Here is a 20,911-nt window from a genome sequence, read left to right on the forward strand (position 1 = left end):
TTTTCGGCCAATGTAAACGCCATATAAAACTTATAAGTGATATAATACGATTGTTGTGTTATGTAGGATATGAAATTCTTTAAAAATTCCATGAAGTTTTTCATGTTGCTATTCACTGAACACACTTTTGTTTAGATTTCAAGAGGACAACATCTGTTTTCAAAGCGCACTTTGTTTGGATGTCTATTTTTGAATGTCTATTTAATACATCCAATATATATGATAGTGTAGTTATATAAATTATGCAAATAATTTAGTATATTTTTGTTGTATTTGCACAAAATAATCATGTAAACAAAAAACATATGACCAAAAACAAATAGTTTATTGGAAAGCATTTGTTAGATTCTTTTTGTGTTAATAGAGCATTTAAAGCTTTGCTTAAGTTTTATATTAAATTAAGTGCAGATAGCCATCTACACATGATGAGCATACCTGCATAAAGTAAACAACTTTCCGCAATCTAATTTTCAATTTCTTACACATTTCACTATTGACCCACTTATTTAGTTTATATTGAAACACCATTTGACAAAATATATATTTTTTATAAATTAAAATGCACTTTTTTTAGTTCAAAATGAAACATGTCGAAATTATAATAATAATTATTTTATAAGTATTTAAAAATATGTTTGTGATTACAGGTTAATAACAAATTTAAATTTATATTTTTCACATGTTATGATTTATTAAAAACAAAGTATAAAAATATTAGTAAGAATCTAGTAACAAATAGGTCCTTAAATAAGTAACATTTTTTTAGATATTTTTTTTATAAAATATATTACATAAATTGTACAAGCATATTATTTTATTTAACAAAATCAATCAAAATATGTTTGCACAATTGTTCTAATTAAAAATGAATTTAACAAATTTTCAACATATTCTATTTTTTGTTATATTTTATATTATTTAAATTTTACATATCATATAAGCTTAGACATCTTTAAGTAAATTAACATTTTTTTTACTGGGAAAGTTCCTGAACGTTTAATTATTTAAATTAGAAATTAGGAAATCATCAATTAAAATACCTACGAAAATACTATTAGATAAGCAAGGTTTCTTAAATTACTTTTTTTTAAATATTTTTTTATCACTATTATTATTATTATTAAAATACAATAGAGATATGTTTATTATTTCTTTAAAAAAATATTTTACTTATTTTTAATATAAAAATAACAAAAAACCAATAATTGTTTTAAGAGAAGCAGTCTGCGTTTACTGATCCGTTAAATATTACATGTATAGCCATTCTCTCGTTACATGGTAAATTGGGTAGCAGCTGGAAGACATTAAAAAATATACGTTATGATTTATTTTCATATTGATGTTGTGCCTAAGGTTATTAATAAGTTAAATTTGTTTTATACAAACACAAATGACACCACTACGCTTTCCTACAATTTTCTGACCGAGTTTAGTACGTTTAATTATTCTGAGCAACGTTTTTCTCTACGCCATATTTCGACGTTACAGCTTTTAATATACATAAATTAATTAACCACAACAACAAACACAATATTAACTTTTAAAATTAAATATTATAATATTATCTTTTTTGTTTAAATTAATAATTTAAAAATAATAAAACCCAAGATATATTTTTAAAGAACACTGATGGTCGAAATAAGCGTATGATTTGGCAAAAATTCAATTAATTAAAAATAAAAATTTTTGTTATAATTTACTACTCATTAAAATCGAAAAATAATTTATATAATTTTACCTTTGGTGTAACTAAGAAGAACTGCGGTTTATTCGGAGCGGTGGTTTCGTTAACAATCATATTAAATATTTTGCGTTCATTAGTCGAATCCATTCCTTGATTGATTTCATCTACACAACTGAAAATGCAGACCAAGATTTTAGTTTTAACACGAATTAGAAAAGAATATTATATTTACCGAAACGGAACATGAGTTAATTGTTGAAGAGCTAAAGTGTAAGTAGCAGTCGCAACAGCTCTTTCGCCTCCCGATTGCACATACTTATCAAGAACTTGAAGTGGGACGTTCTTTCTGAATTGGACATTTATTTGGATACCATACTTCTCGAAATCATACTAGAATTTTAAGAAAATATCATTACTTTAATAAAAATATCATTACGTGAAGTAAATATAACGTTGAAATAATTGTAATAAATTAAATTTGCGAGCATTTCTGCTCATAAGCAATTATATTAATGCTGTTGACAAGATTATCTTAAAAAACTATTCGAAAGCAATGAGTATTGTAGGCTTCTAATATATTTTTTTAGTAGACATAAGAATGATAGTTTATTGTTTCCTGAAAAACATCGACTTATAAAAATTATACCAATATTAATTTTGGTGAATGTGGGGTGTTTCGTTCAATATTTAAATATGAAGGACTAAATTTATTGGTAATTACTTCTCATACTTAATGCTTGCTTTTAAATTAATAGAAATACTTATTACAATATTTAGATGAAAAAAAAACCATATGAGAGACTTAATTTTGTAACAATTTTAACTTTATGTCTGATAAATGCGTCAAGCCAGAGCTTTTCCGTGTTAAGTCATTAAATTCAATACATTTTTTCATTCCATTAGATATTTGTGCGATTAGATTTCCTTAGAAACATCGTCAAATTTTATTAAAAATCGATATCTGCAAGTCATGATGAAAAAGCACTTTAAAAGGTTCTTTTTAGAACGCATACAGAGTACGCATGGTGCTGATAAACGGTATTGAAACATGATATCGATGCATGGGCCTTATACATAATATGTTGATAGGAAATAGGAATAAACAGAGTACCAGCTCCAAACGGAGCGGAGCACTGCGACCATGGTTGATGTGTTGTGCTGCAACAGACCCTAACCTAACAGAAGATATTCCGTCTTCCGAATGAAAGCCAGAATGTTGGACGTTGAGCACCTCCGAATGTCAGAAGGGGAGAGTAGTTCACGACACAGTAGCCTCTTCCTGACGTAGATCAAAGCTGGACAGTCACAGCGAATGTGACTGGAAGTCTAGTCTTCTTCTAGGCAGACTTGACAATCTATCTCTTCGGACAGAATTATTTTGTTAAGGTGATAACGCAGTTCATGGTGACCCATTAAATATTCCACCAACAACCTCAACTCTGTTCTGCTGAAGAAGGATACGTTACTTTAACTGTAGTGATGAACAAGCTCTTTAGCCTGACGGTTACCTTGAAAGTCGCGCCAGCAACGATAATCCCTATATATTTTGTTTAAAAGTGTATGAAATATGATTTATTTCCATCGTTTTACCTAAATTTGAGGGATTAAAGTCATATAAATGAATTTACATGTCAAGATATATGATATAGGTGCGCGACTAATTAATTCAACGGCGTCAGAAACTGAATACTGAATTTTGTCAGGTAGAGTAAAAATGAAGGATTATGTTAACAAAAAAATTACATGCTTCAAGGGATGTCTTCTGCATTGTTGTACTAAATAATGAAGCATAACAGGTATAATAAAAATTAAAAACACTGATAAAAAGGAAGACTTCAACAATTGTCACCTGAATTAAAACCTAAATTTTTTTTATATTTAATTAAATTACTTAAATCAAGAATATATAATAAGAAATAAACAAGGTAATTACTTACATCGTCTACTTTATATAAAATTACTTCACCAACATATTTCATTTCAGCCATAAACTCGCTAAAACTTTTATTAATCGCGTCAATAACATTATTAACTATTGGAAACCATTTATCATATATTCTTTTAATTTCAGATTCTCCATTTTCTACACTGTTATCCAATGTTTTGATCTTTTCAGTCAATTCTTTCACTTCCAAATCTTTACTTTCGTGCTCTCTTATAACCTAAATAAATGTTTAAAGTAAATATATTTGTTATTGGGAATTTATGGTAAGTAATACTTCTGGATCTATTTCCTCCATGCATTCTAGACGTGCAAGTAATTCATTTTTAATATCATTCACTTCATCCAACGAAGTGGGCAATTCTTCAAAATATGGATTATTCGCATTATATTTCTTCTTTAAGTGTAGAATTTTTCTTTGTATCTCCTCCAGAACACTTTTTTGCTTTTCAATCTGTGCAGTTATTTTCGCCACCACTGCCTAAAAATATATTTATAAAATCGAAATAAGTTAATAATGGAATATCATTCATATTTTATTTAACTAAAAATTCAAACTGCTATGTAATTAAGATTTAGTGTCAGTAGAATGAGATTACACTATATAAACCTGTTTCAATATTATACGTTATGCATTACTTTCTAATTGCCGGAGCAACAAAAAGGTTACATTAGTATTCCGTACTAATCCGGTGCGTTCTTAGCATTACATAAAGATGAAGAAATACGAGAGTACTAGTGCAATTCTTCGGTTTAATCGAAGAATTTTTGTGAAAATTGTATGCTCTACGACAGAACGAGGAAGATTGTTGATTATAACTTATAAGACTTATAAGGTGATCTACAAATAATTTTCTTATTGTATACATTAATTCTTCATTTAATTCTTAATTTTACAAAAAAAAAATGGTTCTATATATTCTATACAAAATTAATTGTATAGAATGTGAATACCTGTTTAAGTGTATACTTTGCCGATATGTTCGAGCCGAGAGAAAATTTTTCCAAACATCACATTTTGATGTTTCACTGGTCCACTAATTTTTTTTAATAATAAAGGGATCTGCCTCTGCGAGCTTCGCTCTCCAAACCCCGGTATTTTCATATATGCTCTTTCATATTTAACAATGGCTGCGTTTCAGCAAACATGATCCGCTCAATTTTACATGCAAAACAAAAACAATGGGGTGAACCAGCAGTTGATCTGGTTCACTTTCTGATTCAATGTGGAATGTATGTAAAAGATAAAAGTGGAACGTATTTTAATGCAAATGAGGTTGACAATGCGATGCAACGGTGTAGTAAAATTATAAACAAATCTACATCTATAATCTATATTTATTTATTATTGATTTTATTTATTTTATTTACTTATTTATTTAATATGTCATTATTATTTATTTCTTTGTTTGAAGTAATGTTTTAATTATTACTATTACTATAAATTAAAATTATTAAAATTAATTAAAATTATTACTTTAATTATTTACGTATTATTATTATTAAAAAAGTGTTGTTTGATAATTTATGAAAATCAATTAATTTGAAATGAATATATAAACATTAAGTTGAATACATTTATTTAATTAAAACAGGACAATACATAAGGAAACAGGCTCTCCAACATACACATTTATAAAAAAAAACATTGCAAACTGCTTGCAAGTTTAAGCTATATTCATGCTTTCTTTTGAAATAAGCCTAATTGCTATGGTGAGGTGCATTTATTTTAACATGTGTGCTGTCAATAATGAACGGAAATTTTGCAATTGATATAAGCTAAACACTAGTTCTTTTAATTATTCTCCATACAGAAGCTTTTGGTATGCCAAAACAAATACCAAATTCGCGAAAAGTATTTATATTTGCCATATACCACAAAAATATGTAAATTTCCTTCATTGCTCTCGTCCGATTGTGATCATCACGGTTATTTTGCATTTGCTGATTGGAATTTATTAACAAATCCATTAAAATATGAAACATAATTAATATATAGCAATTGTATTTTTTATGCGCAAATACCAATCAAATAATCTTTAACGGAACAATTATTGATCGTTTCCATAAAATTTTCACTATATCCATGCTGATGCACTTCATCCCTTGAGCTTAATACACTTGGACTAGTGTTTAAAAAGAAAACGGAGGAGTCAGTTTTGCTCGATAATTCTAATAAAATCTGCAATTTCCTTTTTTTTACTATAGAATTAAATTTAAGTTTTTAAGTAAATACTAAATAAAAACTTATATTTCATACTTCAGACATTTCAACAGATTTTATTTATTCTCTATTTTTTAGATTTTTTGTATTCAAAATTTTCTCACTTATTTTTTTAGCGCCAAAATTATTCACATAAACCAAAAAATTTTGTGCACAAACCCAACTGGCATATTTCATGCGTTGCCAATTATTTTCAAACGTGATCCGTATCGTTTCAGCAAAGATGATTCAGATCATTGAGCGGATCAGGTTTGCTGAAACGCAGCTAATATGTATGTGCTTTTAACATAAAATCCCAACAAAGACTGATACAAACGACTTTTTTGTTTATGTTTTTCTTGAATTTGTTCCTCTGACAAATGTGAAGTTTTGGTTTTCTATTGTTGTTTCTATAAATAAATTTTTGATATGTGTAAAAGTATTTAATCGATCTTTACGGTTTGCATTTGATCCTTGCTTTTATAAACGATGACGTTCTTTTCTTTCAGCATTAGTTCAATTGAGACGTAAACGACCTCTTATTTGTTTTTCTTTTTAATAATAAAAATAAATGTACGAAGGCACGAAAACACTGTAGTGCAAATATGATGACATTATAAATGTACACGGCACATATTACTTTTTTTTATAAAAGAGAAATGTTTGTACGTGCTCATATAAAGGTGCATCCATACCAAAGCGAACGCTTGCGAACGAATAAATATTAGTAGATAATCGTACCTGAAAAAGTTTGTTCGTTCGCAAGCATTCGCTTTGAAGTGGATGCAGCTTTATATGCTACAAAACGATTTACATATTTTTTTAATATAATGCAAATTTTTAAATTTTTTCTTGCTATATATACTTACATTACTATCTTGTTGCTTTATTTCCGCTTCTTGAATTTCACTATCTATATTTTCTTTTTCGGAATTGTAAATTCTAGCCCGATCCATTGCTTGTGTCTTTCTTAAAATCACATTTACTATATTGTTTGTATTAACTATTTTTAATCGAACAGCACGGCGATTTTCTTCTATGAATCCATTGACAGTTGCTTTGTATGACTCTTTTAACTGAGGAATACCTAAAACAATTTGTAAATTATAGCATAAACACACATTATAAATTATTATATAACATTAATTAAATAGAATCAAACTAAAATTATATATGTTATAGATGCGGATGAATCCACGTCCTGTTGTTATTGTAGCCCGTGGGATTTAAAAGCAGACGAATACATTACAAGATTACGAGACGAATACATGGCTAAGGGAGTGGACAGGTGGTGTTATGGTTCAGGGAATAAAGGAAGGGGGTGATATAATTGAAACTAACCAGGGTTCAGACGAAGGCACCTAACTACCTCAAGGAGATGAGTCCAAAGGTCGATTGAACTTAATCAGTGTGTGCATTGGGGCAAGAAAACAGATGAGCGACGTCATGGAGGGTAGAGCTGATGTTTGGGTACACATTAGGAGTGAACGTGTTTATGCGTGACAAGTAACTGTTTAGCACATGGCTATATGCTGATCTCAATTGAGCTAGGACAGTTCTTGCTGCACGAGTGAGACTACGTTCAACCTGGGAGATGTTAGGCGGGGGCCTATTGAGGACCTTGTTGGGAGTCAACCTAGGTCTCGAAGAAGATACTGCATCGGTATGGAGTGCTATTAGTCCAATATTGGTCGATATGGTTATTGAAAGTGGTAAGGGATTGACGGATGCATCGTGGAGGGAGGGTTCGTACCTTTACTCGAACAAATGTCACTCATGCCAATCGAGAGAAAATGTTTCTATAAGATTTGAGTACACATTAAAACTTACCTTCTACATATGCAGTAAGTTTCTTAATCTCCTTTTTTCTTTCATCAATCTCGTTTTCAGCCCTTTTTAGATTAGTTTTTTTATGTAGTAAAGTTTCACATTTGGATTTCAATTGGGAACGTTCTTCTTTTATTGTTGATATTTGTGCCTCAATTAGTGTTTTTTGATTTCGTTTCGAATCTAATTCTTTCGTAATATTTACCAATCTACAATAAAATATTTATATAAAAGTATTCTATATATAAACGACAACGATAAATTACAAGTTCTTACTTTTGGTTGATATCATTAATTTCTTGAGGATTTTGACTGGATATTATATTTTTACCAGCGATTGTATTTTTAACAGTTGACGGCTGTTTTGAATATTTGGAAATTTTTACAGAGTAACGAGAATTTTCTTTATAAATGAAAATAGTTTATCATTAACAACAACCATGGATCTAATATATATGCACGATCTTACCACCAAAAAATGTATGTATATTTACAGGTATGCTTGCGGTATGTTTATGTACATCAGCGTTCCCGACAGGTATATTATGTATGCTAAATAAGGAACACAGATGGTTGATTATTGACGGAGGGCCTTTTACCAAATCAACCATATAGGAATGAAATCCGTATGGCCTATAAAATATTAAATTACTAACAATTATATAATAGTTATTTTAATTATTACTTTAATTGTAAAAGAGACACATTTGGCGTATAGTGACACTTAGTTGCTGGTTCCGAGAAGCATAAATTAATTTTCAAATTTAATTTCGTATTTAGTTCATTCACCAGAAGTGAAAAGTCATCAATGTCTTCAACAGTAAATGCACACAAATCACGTATAGGTATTATGTTTTCAAAATATTTAACATTATTCGGGTCAGAGATATTAATCTAATTATTATAAAAAATGTAATAAAATTTATATTATTATTAATTTTATTAATTACCTCCATTAAAATGGGGGAAAAAACATTTCCTTTAAACAAATTCTTATTTTGTTTAATCCAATTATTTGCCTTAAGCACATCTGGATAATTGGTTCTGAAAAACTAATGCAAACATTGAGAAAGTTTACTACAAAAAATTTTTTCCGATGAAATTACCTCTTCATATTTTTTAATTTTATCTTTATAATTATTCATTGTGTGTTGTATTTGTTGTTTCATTGGAATAAGATCTTCTTCAATTTCTTTTGATATAACTGATCGCTCCTGCACTAAAGATTTGAGTGTAGACTCTAGTTTTTCTTTTTTGGAACAAATAGCGGCCATAGAACTATCAAGCGTCTCTATTTCGGCTTCCATTCTTTTATAATCTGTGCAGTTCATTTTATAAAGATCTTTTGCTTTTTGAAGTTGCTTTTGCTTTTGCTGAATTCCTTCAACTTTTTGCTATACAATTTATTTAAATTAAAAAATTATTAAAATAATTCGTAATGTTCGTTTTGACGAAAGAAACTAAATTTTAAATTTAAACTATTGTTATCAATTGAATGGTATATTATAATTTCGTTCTAATATACATTAAGACTGAAAAGTTTTCGGAAATTCTCATTTAAAATTCGCGCGCTGTATATTTTTCGATATTTTAAGTTTATGTAGTTTGGCAGCCCTGTCCTTAATTACTATGCCAAAAATGAGCGCGATCTGTCAGACAGTTCGTTTACGGCAGCTGTTGAAACCAGTTCACCTCAGTAGTGCGTTGCGAAATGTCTTTGACGGTCGTACGACCGTCCTGAAAGGCTTTGTACCACTCATAAACTTGAGTTTTCGATAAAACTGATTCCCCATAAGCCTTTTGTAGCATTCGCAACGATTCTGCACACGAAATTTCGTTCGAAACACAAAATTTGATGCAAACTCTTTGTTCAATATTTTTTTCCATTGTTTTTTTCGCAACGAACTACTGAGGTGAACTGGTTTCAACAGCTGCCGTAAACGAACTGTCTGACAGATCGCGCTCATTTTTGGCATAGTAATTGTCCTTAATTGCTGCCAAACTACATAAACTTAAAATATCGAAAAATATACAGCGCGCGAATTTTAAATGAGAATTTCCGAAAACTTTTCGGTCTTAATGTAACACAGCAAGTGAATTTGTTAATTATTTTCACAGAACTATTTAACAACTACAAGTTCGAATATACAAATCAAGTACGGCTTCGGGTCAGTTGACTAATGAACACTGACTCTGAGCTTCAAATTTAGCAGGGTATGAGTTCAACTATTGGTATTTGCAGTCTGAAAAAATTATTAACGCATATATAATATAAGAATTCTAATAATTTCAATACCACTGACCATGGGTTTTTGACAATACTTGTAATAGCTCCATAGGTTAGGTTAAGTTGGAGTGGCGGCCTTGTGTACCAAGTAAGCCAACTTGAGCTCAAATAATGGCCCGTTGTGTACCATAGGAATATAGCTGATTTGTATATAGACAACATGATCAGAATGCTACCAACGAAGAAAAAAGGCAACGACTCCCCTATTGGGTATAGGTAAACCAACCCGACAGTTCTATGAATCTGGCTACGTTCTTAATATTGCAGAATGACAGTTCAGTCAGATCGGTCAAAAAATTAGGCCCCCAGGATTTTTGTTCTTCTCGTAGCTAAAAATGGGCACTGACACATGAGATGAAACATAGTTTCCTTCTTGTCTTTACAGCCACAACCACGACAACATAAGGAAGACCTAGCCTCATAGCATACCTCCCTATTAAGAACTAATCCGTGAGCATTGATACCATAGTGCGGAGCAGATTCCGCTTTAGTTAAAGTAGCTGACTAGTATTTTTTTTGTCCAATGTAATAAAATTTAATAAAATTTTATATGTTGTTTATAATTAAAATTTTATTTACTACTGTTCAAAATACCATTCTATTAAAAAATTATACAAAAAATATCCAATATAGCGAAAACTAAATTCAATAAATAAAAAAAAATCTGTCATTGACTATTTTATATAACTAGTGATTCAATGATATTAAAAAGACTAAAGAAAAATCCTACAGAGTTAGAAAGGAAATCCTTTGCTAAAATAAGATCTAAAATGTTCCACAAAACCGCTGTGGACAATTTATAGTGAGCTATAGGAAAGACCTACTGAATGAAGTAGATAAGAAATCTATAAAGAATTTCAACAAACAGACAAATTAAATTTTTCCTTCTTTTTTTTAAAAACAAGAATTGTAATACTGAAAGTCATTTCTTTCTAGCGTCTTAATCAATTTCTTAAAATATATATATTTAATATATACATTTATAGAAAAAAAGGGTTGGCTAATTGGGTGCTTCCACTTAAATAAAAAAAATAATAAAAAATTTTTTATTCTGTTCAAGTTAAAACTCATTTAACTTGATTTAAGAGGATTTGATCACATCACTTTCCGAAGATTAAATCGCGCAAGTGGTCATCCTTTGCTACTTCTTGGCGAATTTTGCCCTTCTGTTCATCCAGAGCCTTCGGCTTGTTGACATAATTGTTTGACTTTTAATAGTCTCAAAGAAAAAAGTCTTTTCGTTAGAAATCAGGCAAATGCGGATGCCTATAAAATTATAATTTTTTGATATTAATCGGATCGGATAATAATGACTTCAAAAAAATGATTGTAGCACGAATGGTAGGTGATGGTGTGCCTTCTTGTTGAAACCAAAAGTGGACGGATCATAGCCCGATAACGCACCTGGTGGACGGATGTTACTTTACCACTGAAGTCTTTGAAAAAATATGGTTTTATGAATATATAAGCATAAATTCCGCACAATATTGTCACTTTTTAACAGTAAAGAGGTGCTTTTTAGTGATTCGAGGTTTTTCCATGTTTAAAATAAAATGCGTCTTATTATTCATAATGATTGTTTGACAAAAATGAACTTTAGCGTATTCGACTGGTGTGTGCTGTCTTTACAAATAAGTGCTATCGTTAGTTATTATTACCTTCCTTGTCGAAGTTATATTATTATCAAATGAGTTCATCTAATATTCAATTTTTTCAATTCAATATTTATTTACTTCTGCTTCTGAACTTATAGTTGTAACAGAAGAAGGTTTGATGTATACTTATTAATTAAATTAAACTTATTACTAATTAGGTTTAAAAAACAAGCGATAAAAAAACAAAAAAAGTTAAGTTATATAAATAGTAGGGAAATAATTATAATTATAGTTCATCTAATATTATTGACATTAAAAAAAAATTTAAAAAAATTGCTCAAGCGGTTCGAATTCACTAAATTCCTATTATTTCGATCCAACATTGCTTAAACACAAACATGATATTCGATTATTTCCGAATATCTCGCTGTCGTAACAAACATACTCGAACATAAAAAAGCTCGCAGCTTCAAACAATTCGAATAATATTTAAAGTATTAATATAAAATAATAAAAACAAACCTTATAATCATATTTTGCTCTAGTAATATTATTATTAGCTTCATCTATTTGCTGAAAACACATTTCTATTTCCTCGTCGAATTTCTGTTCTTCTAAATTCTGAAAATATAAAGGACATTTTAGTATCAATTACAAGCATTTTAAATTATTTATACGTACCGCTTTTTGGACTTCAGCTGAGAGTTGTTCAGTTTGATTCTTAATTTTGTTCTTTTTTGACATCATAGACTTTACCAATGCTGTATATTTATTTAATACTTTAGTAGCTTCATTTAAGTCTTTTTTGTAAGATTTTATTTCAGTTTCTTTAACGCTTTTTTCTAAATTTACTTTTTTTAGATTGCATAAGCCGATTTTATCACATATATTATTACGTAGTTTATAGGAATTTATGATTGCTTTTAGGCTGTAATATAAAAATGCAAATTAAATACAAATAAAATACACTTTATTATTATTAAGCATTTGTAATTTGAAAACGGTTTTGAAAACTACAATAACTACTAAGACGGAAATATATGAAAGATGGACAACGTAGAAGGAAGTATTGTAAGGGGAGTGTAGAGAAGCAAAAGTATTGAACTAGAGACGGTTGATATTACCCTAATGGTGAAGAGCAAAAAATCAATAAAACTTAAATTTGAGTGGAAAATACAAAGAAATGAGCGACACCACAAGGAGTGGAATTTCATTTGGAATATACGATTGTTTTTTTTTCCTAAACATATAAAGTGAAGGCTGTAGAAAGTTGAAAGTGTGGTCTTAAAAAATAATCGCCTCGTTATATATAATATCTAATACTTATCAATACTTAACAAGACTATTTTGATCTCAGTTGCAGTAGGTGTTAACGTATTCTTGATACGAGGAAATTGTGTTATATGAATGTCCACGAGTGTGGCACATGAGAATATATTGCAAAGTCATCTTGACAAAATGCACTTCAAAAGAGTAAAGCAGTTTCAATTGGTTTCAGTAATACATTTTAATTATTTAATTTAATGCATACAAATAAAAAAATATGAAAAAATTAAGCCGCACGTAGTTTTTTTAATTTTTTTAATTATTTAATACAAATTCGTAATAATGTTGCACACATACATACACAAATATAATAGCAACACATTAGTCTTGATATACTAGGAGAGGTTAGGTCTACGTCCAGAAAACATTTGTTCCTGACGACTAATTATCGCTGACACTTGCTTATCAAGGACCCGAAAATTAGGTACTTTGTTAGAGGTCACAACAACACTTATATACCAAAAACGGAGTGAAGTAAATTAAGTCTTTAAGCTGAAATAAAAAATTTTTCCTTTTCTTTATAATTTCAATTAAATTTTATATTTAAAAATAGAAACTATCAGTGATTTCGTATTAACATATTGGCTAACAAACTAGAATGATGTTTCGTTGAGCTTTACGTTAGATGTAGGTTTTCATTGTAATCTTATTTAAGTAGAGGAAGTCTAAGACCAAGATACATGGTGTGAGCAATGATGAAACTAATACTAAATCTAGAATAGACTCGATAAAAATTATCAAGCGTTAACACAGAATAAAGTTAATTGGAAACTCCCCACCGATCAACTGTGTGAATGAGTATATAAACTCCGCGGGTTACAACACCAACAATTATGTTTATAATATCTTTAAATTATAAATAAATGTTTTCAACTATAATTATAGTAATAAATAAATAAAACATATGTAATAATATAAAACATTCCGTGAAACTTAACTGTGAAATATGGGTGTATATCTTTTTAGAGTAATTCTTTACTTACTCGTTTAATCTGTTTTCAGATTCCAGTAATTTTTTCTTCCAACTTGTTATATCTTTAACACCATTTACTTGTTGTTTTCTTAATGTGATCAGAGTAGTAAGATCTAGACTTACTTGTTCAGAGCAGACAGACTTTAATGTGTTTAATAGCATATCATGACTGGACATACGCGCAAATTCCTACAATTCCATATTATATAATATTTAATTATTTTTATATATATTTTAAAATTTTATGTAAATACATACTTGAACACGGTCTTGTGGTAGAAATTGACATAAGTTGCTTATTTGAATATTGAAACTATTCACTTCTTTTAAATATGCTGCCTTAGTTACCAAAGTGTCATTTATTCTATATTCAGAGACACATTCTATATTGAAGTTTCGTTGAAATTTGACGTATTCGTTATTGTTTTTACCATTAATTTTAACACAAACGTAAGCAGCCGACGACCCGCTGCGAACATATGTACTAAGATCATTATTACGTCCCAGTAATTTTGGCTCTCCGCCGAATACAAGAACGATTGCTGAAACAATTGATGATTTGCCAGTTCCATTTGGTCCAATAATTAAATTTAAATACGGTTCTGCATTAAATTTAAATTTTTTGTAAGTTCTAAAATATTTAAAAATATAAATATATAAGTTACATATATTATATATAATAATATCAAATAAGTTTTATTTTTATCAATAGTAAAACTAAAATCGCAAGATCCATCGTACGTTTTATACATTGTACAACGTAGAACATTCCTTAAAAAAATTTAGAAATATGTTCTAGTCTTTGTACAAAAAAATTTTATGGTTGGAGGAAATTTAAAGGTTTTAATCTTTGATTTTTGGATGCCCGTATTAGCTCTACGTTCTGGAATCACTTGTCAAAACAGATGATTCAATGCCCTTGACCATGCCTAACAGGCACAATGCCCACAAGTCTACACTAGTTCTAACAACTACAACCTATGTGGTTTGTATTATTAGTATTTTGAATAATTATCTACAAATTGTTTATTAAATGCACGAGTTTATTAAAAATACTACCATTTGTCAAATAATCTTATAGTAAGGAAACGTTGAAAGAGGAAATATTTGTAGATGCCATCGTTGACTGCTTGTTACTAAAGAATGCCTTTGCCTAACTAAAGATGGCGTTCAAGTTTAAGTAGGTATTTGTTAATGCCATGGTGCCATAAAGTAAATTAAGATTTTTTTTCTGGTAATAAACATAAATTTTGAATAATACAAATTTAATATAGATCAGGAAGTTTAACACCAGCTTCATTACCCTCAACGGCTGATGTGATGACTTTTTCTAACTGAAATAATAACTTGCAATGCTTCTGTGCGACTCGTCTGTACCGCAGATGATCACTACAAAAATGGCGTTTATATTTAATATGATAATGACTTGTAAATTTTGATTTGCGGTGAGATATTCTACGTTTGTGTAATAAGTATTCTGATACAAATAATTTACTATGGTTATCCTCTGTACAAATATATTATGTTAAGCAAATTTAAGCTAAGTTAGGAGTATTCTGTGTAATCTAAAATAATTGTTTGTACATTATCCGCCCCTTCAAATTTAAGAAACAATTATTTTAATTTTAAATTGTTTGTACTTACAAAAAGTTTTCCACTAAAATTTCACAGATTTTTCCAGCGTTGACGTTAGGGATTTTCGGCAAACGTTTGCTATTTCGCTTTGACATTTTCCTTATTTTAATAACAATATTCCTAAAGTAAAATTTCTAGAAATGCATCTGAAATGCAATAAAATATATTAATTGCGCGGTTGTTTACAAAACAGGCCAACAATTGAATGTGATTAAATCACAATAGTGCTAAATAAGAAAGCTACACAGAGTTGTATTTTGGAATTTTTGTTGTTGTATTGTGCAAACAGCACTTTTAAAAGAATGATCATTCTAAGCAGTAGCGAAAAGAAATTGACAAATTATACATATTATAGGATTTTCTTTTAATTTTTTAATTTTCATTAAATCTTATATAAAAACATTTTTCTTAATTGCAAAGAATTATTTATTATCAAAATTTCAAAATTAAACTTTATTACGTGTTTTGTACATATAAATCGATCAAAATTTCCATTTTGTCTAGATTTGCCATAAAAAGTAGTGCTTATTTTGTTCTTTTACGACATGCTTACAACAGAAAAGGCTTATTGTTGCAATCTGTTAAGTGTTATGTTTTACAAATAGCAAATCTAGCATATGTGCACATAATGCAAGCAAATTACATTTTGAAAAAAATAAATAATTATTATAAATTGAAAATTAAAACAAACACAGAATTAAAAGGAATTGTAAAAATGTTAGAAATTTCAAAATAAAACAATACAATTTTTTCTTTTTCCCCAATTTTCAAATTTATGAAATATTTGAAAATGTTTGAATTTTTGTTTACACATGACTTTTGACATATTATTGCAATATTCGTTAGAGTTTCCAATAACGGTTTACAATAGTTAGCTTATTGTGTTGGTAACATTTCTTTATTTACTAGACTAAATGTGTGACCAGTTTACAACTACTGGCCTAGATAAAGAAAATAGTGTTGTTGTTTTGCGTACATTTCGGCCAGTATATGTCAGTAACTTACTGTTTTCTGCCATACTTGCGAGTCACTGAAAACGCCTTTACTTGTTTTGTTTTCTTATATACAGAAAGTATGTTAAAAATTCAGAATGTGTTAAATGGAAATAATAAATATAAAAAGCACACAATTATTTTTATTCTATCTATGTATACAGTTTTTTTAATATCTTAATATAATTTACCTTTCCCTTTGCAATATTTTAATACAATTCTTTAATTGATTTTATATACCAGCCCTGTTTGACACAGCAATGTTGCCAACTTGGCTCTGGCATACACTTTGACAGATGTGCATTCAATCTGTCATATATTCTCAGAAATAAACAAGTGGGCAACCACAGACAAAATTTAACAATTTTTTTAAGTTAAATATGTTAAACGGTAATAGCCCTGGCATGGAAGTGTTAAATGTATCACATTCTAATGTAGTAGGTGAAATTGTCTTAAATGATCTAAAGTTGTTGGAAATAATACAACATTATCCATTTATTTTTAACCCGAACGTGCAGGGTTATGAGGATCCTGATTATATGGAATGGGCCTGGCAGTGTATTACAATTAAATTTAATAACACCTACAAGCATATCGAGAAGCCTTGTCCTATACATTTTAGTGCTGATGAGTTAAGAAATCGTTGGCAAGTACTTAAAAATATTTGTAAAGCATTAAGTAAGTCATATGACTTGACTGCCCTTCCCACACCTCTTCGGGAGCTCATAGCATATATATGTGACAAATTAGATTCTAATGTGATAACACCAAAGAAAACACTCACGGAAGTCCAAAAATGCATATTGCAAAATACCGAATTATTGGAGAGTTTACCTAAGCCAGTGCAAAAAGCAGTGGAAGCTGAACTTCTTGAAATTATATTAACAGCTGAGCTAAACGCAAAAGGAACTGTTGCTCTTACACCAAATAAACTGGAAAACATCGATAAAGAATGTGATGAATTTATGAGAGGAATACAATTTCATCAGTTGTATTGTATGGCAAAAAATGAAGAAGCTGGTATTGTCGAAGACACTCAACCAAATAGTGACCGATTCATACCAATCTCTGAAGCTAGCAAATATGTACGAAATTTTGAAATCCGTATGAAAAAATCTAATTTAGAGGATTACCTTCCATTATCAGCAATTAAAAGAGAATGTAACAAGTAATTAGTGTAGGTTTATTTTAACCACTGATTAATTATTTTAAAATTTATTAATAATTTTTGTGAATTGTTGAAATAGAAAAATCAACAAACCATACGTTAAGCTATATTATTTCCATTTAATGTAAGATTGTAAATATAAGATAAAAGCGAATAATAATAAATTTATGATACAAGAACTGGTAAAAAAGTAATATAAATTTTAAATTGTTACTAATGTATTGCAACTCCTTCAGGGATCAAATCTTGACGATTGCGATGCCTCTATAGCCTAAATTGCTTAACGTTTATAGTTGCCTGTTGGAGATAATAAGCGACACTTTGAATCTTGGAGGATGCTTTTTTGTAAGTAAAGATTTTGGGTTTTTTGGTACATAAAACTATTCGAGATTAAAAATCTAATATTGTATGTGTTTTTTTACTGAGAACTTCACACAAATTCAGAATTTTATTAATTGGTTTAATTATTTAATTCATTAAAAATAATGAATTCTAAACGTGTAATTGGCAATCATTCTTATTATAAGTTCATAGTTTTATAATTATTTTTTTCTTCAATGTTTTATTCAAACCAACTGTTGTTTAACAATAAAGTTCTCAACCATCTGAAATCATAGCGCAGAAAAGACGTATTAGTCGCGCAGCAAACAGTATTTATAGCACAGTGCACAAAATTATAATTGTGATTTATGTAAAAATAACCCATAGTCATTGGCTATAAATTTTGTCCATGGATGAAGTTTTAGGCATACGTTGTTTCAGTTATTGTTTCAATTCAAGCCATTGGTTAAGTTAATTTTATATATTAATTAGTAGAGAAGTTTCGAACAGAAGTGAGCTACAACAACAAAAATTATTTTTATATTATTATTAAATATTGTTACAGATACCCATCATCAGTGGTTTTTGAATTATTTCTTGTATTTAATTATTCGTAAATAATTTTTTTGAGACTGCAAATACCAGGGATTGAACTCGTGCCCTGCCAAATTTGAAGCTCAGAGTCAGCGCTCCTTAACCAATTGACCTAAAGCCCTACTTGACTTTTATGTTCGTACATTTTTCTGAATTTTTTTTTAATTTGCTGTGAAAGTTTTATTCACAAATTCACTTGCTGGGTTTATATTAGAACGAAATCATATATGTGTATATAAATTATTAATTATATTATTAATAATACATATATTAATTAAGTTATATGATATACGGAATCCATTATTTTTAATTTTAATCGTCATAGACAATTGCAATGTTATTAATGCAGTTGTTGGATATCACTAGGAATGTGGGTACTGTTCTCATGGTTACAGTCAATACCAGTCCTACTGAGTAAAATATATATATATGTGCATAAGTAAGTATGTAAGTAAGATATATGTGCATAATGAGTCGTATTTGAATCTTAATAGAATTCACTTGAAATCTTAAGTCTGCCTTTATTAATGTTTTATATTTATACTATATATTATTTTTTAATTTTTTATCAGTCCTTACCATCATAAATGTATACTGCATTTTTCGTAAGAGTTTTTTCAGTTTTTAAATCCACATTTTAATACAAAAATCTTATATTTACTTAAATCGTAAAGGTGAACCTATTAAGTATCACCACTGTCACCAATGAATATAGCTTTCTGATTAATCTTTAAATCTCCAAATCTTTATTTAATATTTTCCATAAACTGTGAAGCGAAACGTTTAGCAAGTTTCGCAATTTTCAGTGATCATTTAATAAAGTTTCATTTAGTTTTTAGCAGCCCCCAATTTTTTACCTCATTATTTCTAATACCTTAATCTTCATACAATATTTTCTATAACTGTGAAGCGAGATGTTCAACAAGCTTCTTAATTTCAGTGGCCATTTTATACGGCTTGATGACTTTTTTTAACTGCCCCTAATTTTTTACCATACTATTTAGTCATTATAACTGAAAAAAAAAACATTTTAAGTGAGAACTCCAAAATGTATATTAATGTTATGTGTATATCAATTATTAATGAAATATGCTCTATAAACGAAATGAACGAATTCTAATAAGCAATTGGGCAAATTATGAGAAATGTAAAATATGAGCCGCTATAATATGAGCGGCATTGGAGCATAGCCAAGCAATACTGGGCTGACGAACCTCAATGTTAGGTTGACTTGGTCTAATTTAGACAAGAAAAGAACTAGTCAGCTACTTCAACTAAGACAGAACCTGCTCAGCACCACGGTATCTGTGCTGACGGGACACTGTTTAGTAGGAAGGCATGCTATGAGACTGGGTCTTCCCTTTAATTATATTTGTCGAGGTTGTGGTTCTGAGGATGAGGAGGAAACCGTGCTCCATCTCATGTGTCAGTGTCCTTCCTTAGCTAGAAGAAGATTAAAAATCTTCGGATCCCCTTTTCTCACCGATCTGACTGAGCTGTCATCCTGTAATGTTAGGGACCTAGCCAAGTTTATAGAATTGTCAGGTTGGTTTTCCTTTACCTAATGGGGGAGTTGTTACCTTCGTTCGGCGTTGAATGTATACTGATCTAAATCTATGTACATACCAACGTCATTCCTGTGGTACCACAATGGGCCATCATTTGAGGAAACCGTGCTCCATCTCATGTGTCAGTGTCCTTCCTTAGCTAGAAGAAGATTAAAAATCTTCGGATCCCCTTTTCTCACCGATCTGACTGAGCTGTCATCCTGTAATGTTAGGGACCTAGCCAAGTTTATAGAATTGTCAGGTTGGTTTTCCTTTACCTAATGGGGGAGTTGTTACCTTCGTTCGGCGTTGAATGTATACTGATCTAAATCTATGTACATACCAACGTCATTCCTGTGGTACCACAATGGGTCATCATTTGAGCTCAAGTGGGCTATTTGGGATACAAGGTCGCCACTCCAACCTACAAACCTTATCAAAGGTTAATTTAAGCAATATAGTTTTATGTTATATGAGCACCCATATTCGAAATGGAATTGGCAAATAAAGAAGAAGAATATTTAGCAACAGAAATAGGAATAAATCTCTATGTTTTCAGGGGCATCTTTAAAGGTTATATTGTGCTACAAAAGGTCCTAACTAAACAAAAAGTATTCCATCTTTCAATTGAGTGTCAAGTGTTTTCTCAAAACTTTCTGATTGCAGTGTGAACAAGAATTTCTACTTGAATACCAATCTGCTGTTATAAACTCAATAAGGCAATAACAAACAATGTGATCAGATGTTTCATCCTCTTTCAGCTAGAGACAATATTCTATCACATCAGTCAGATTCACTCGGTTGAAATGGTAGAGTA

General features: G+C 29.6%; 2 protein-coding genes across 2 annotated transcripts; one reads left to right on the top strand and one right to left on the bottom strand.

Moving 5' to 3' along the window:
• Positions 1–1,168: 1,168 nt before the first annotated feature.
• Positions 1,169–15,689, bottom strand: LOC119681992 (structural maintenance of chromosomes protein 5-like). The gene is made up of 17 exons (XM_038095318.1): positions 15,482–15,689; positions 14,096–14,468; positions 13,848–14,026; positions 12,220–12,466; positions 12,061–12,159; positions 8,763–9,050; positions 8,607–8,708; positions 8,342–8,550; positions 8,126–8,289; positions 7,933–8,059; positions 7,660–7,865; positions 6,699–6,916; positions 3,904–4,107; positions 3,622–3,846; positions 1,917–2,074; positions 1,739–1,856; positions 1,169–1,294 (listed from the first exon to the last, which is right to left on the bottom strand). The coding sequence occupies exons 1-17, from the start codon at positions 15,565–15,567 to the stop codon at positions 1,211–1,213; spliced, it is 3,087 nt and encodes a 1,028-aa protein (XP_037951246.1). The 5' UTR covers positions 15,568–15,689; the 3' UTR covers positions 1,169–1,210.
• A 1,096-nt stretch (positions 15,690–16,785) lies between these two features.
• Positions 16,786–17,780, top strand: LOC119680855. Its single transcript, XM_038093855.1, has 2 exons — positions 16,786–16,901; positions 16,983–17,780. The coding sequence occupies exons 1-2, from the start codon at positions 16,845–16,847 to the stop codon at positions 17,634–17,636; spliced, it is 711 nt and encodes a 236-aa protein (XP_037949783.1). The 5' UTR covers positions 16,786–16,844; the 3' UTR covers positions 17,637–17,780.
• The last annotated feature ends 3,131 nt before the right edge of the window (positions 17,781–20,911 follow it).

Source organism: Teleopsis dalmanni, chromosome 2 (assembly GCF_002237135.1).
Source record: "Teleopsis dalmanni isolate 2A chromosome 2, ASM223713v2, whole genome shotgun sequence".
Taxonomy (NCBI): domain Eukaryota; kingdom Metazoa; phylum Arthropoda; class Insecta; order Diptera; family Diopsidae; genus Teleopsis; species Teleopsis dalmanni.

What these genes read in the sequence shown, in the direction of transcription:
- LOC119681992 (XM_038095318.1), bottom strand. Translation starts at nt 15,567, where the DNA reads ATGTCAAAGCGAAATAGCAAACGTTTGCCGAAAATCCCTAACGTCAAC. An exon ending in ATTTTAGTGGAAAACTTTTT is followed by an intron (nt 14,469 to 15,481) that starts GTAAGTACAAAC and finishes TAAATATTTTAG; the next exon opens with AACTTACAAAAAATTTAAAT. An exon ending in AAATTAAAAAATATGAAGAG is followed by an intron (nt 8,709 to 8,762) that starts GTAATTTCATCG and finishes TGTTTGCATTAG; the next exon opens with TTTTTCAGAACCAATTATCC.
- LOC119680855 (XM_038093855.1), top strand. Translation starts at nt 16,845, where the DNA reads ATGTTAAACGGTAATAGCCCTGGCATGGAAGTGTTAAATGTATCACAT. An exon ending in ATGTATCACATTCTAATGTA is followed by an intron (nt 16,902 to 16,982) that starts GTAGGTGAAATT and finishes CCGAACGTGCAG; the next exon opens with GGTTATGAGGATCCTGATTA.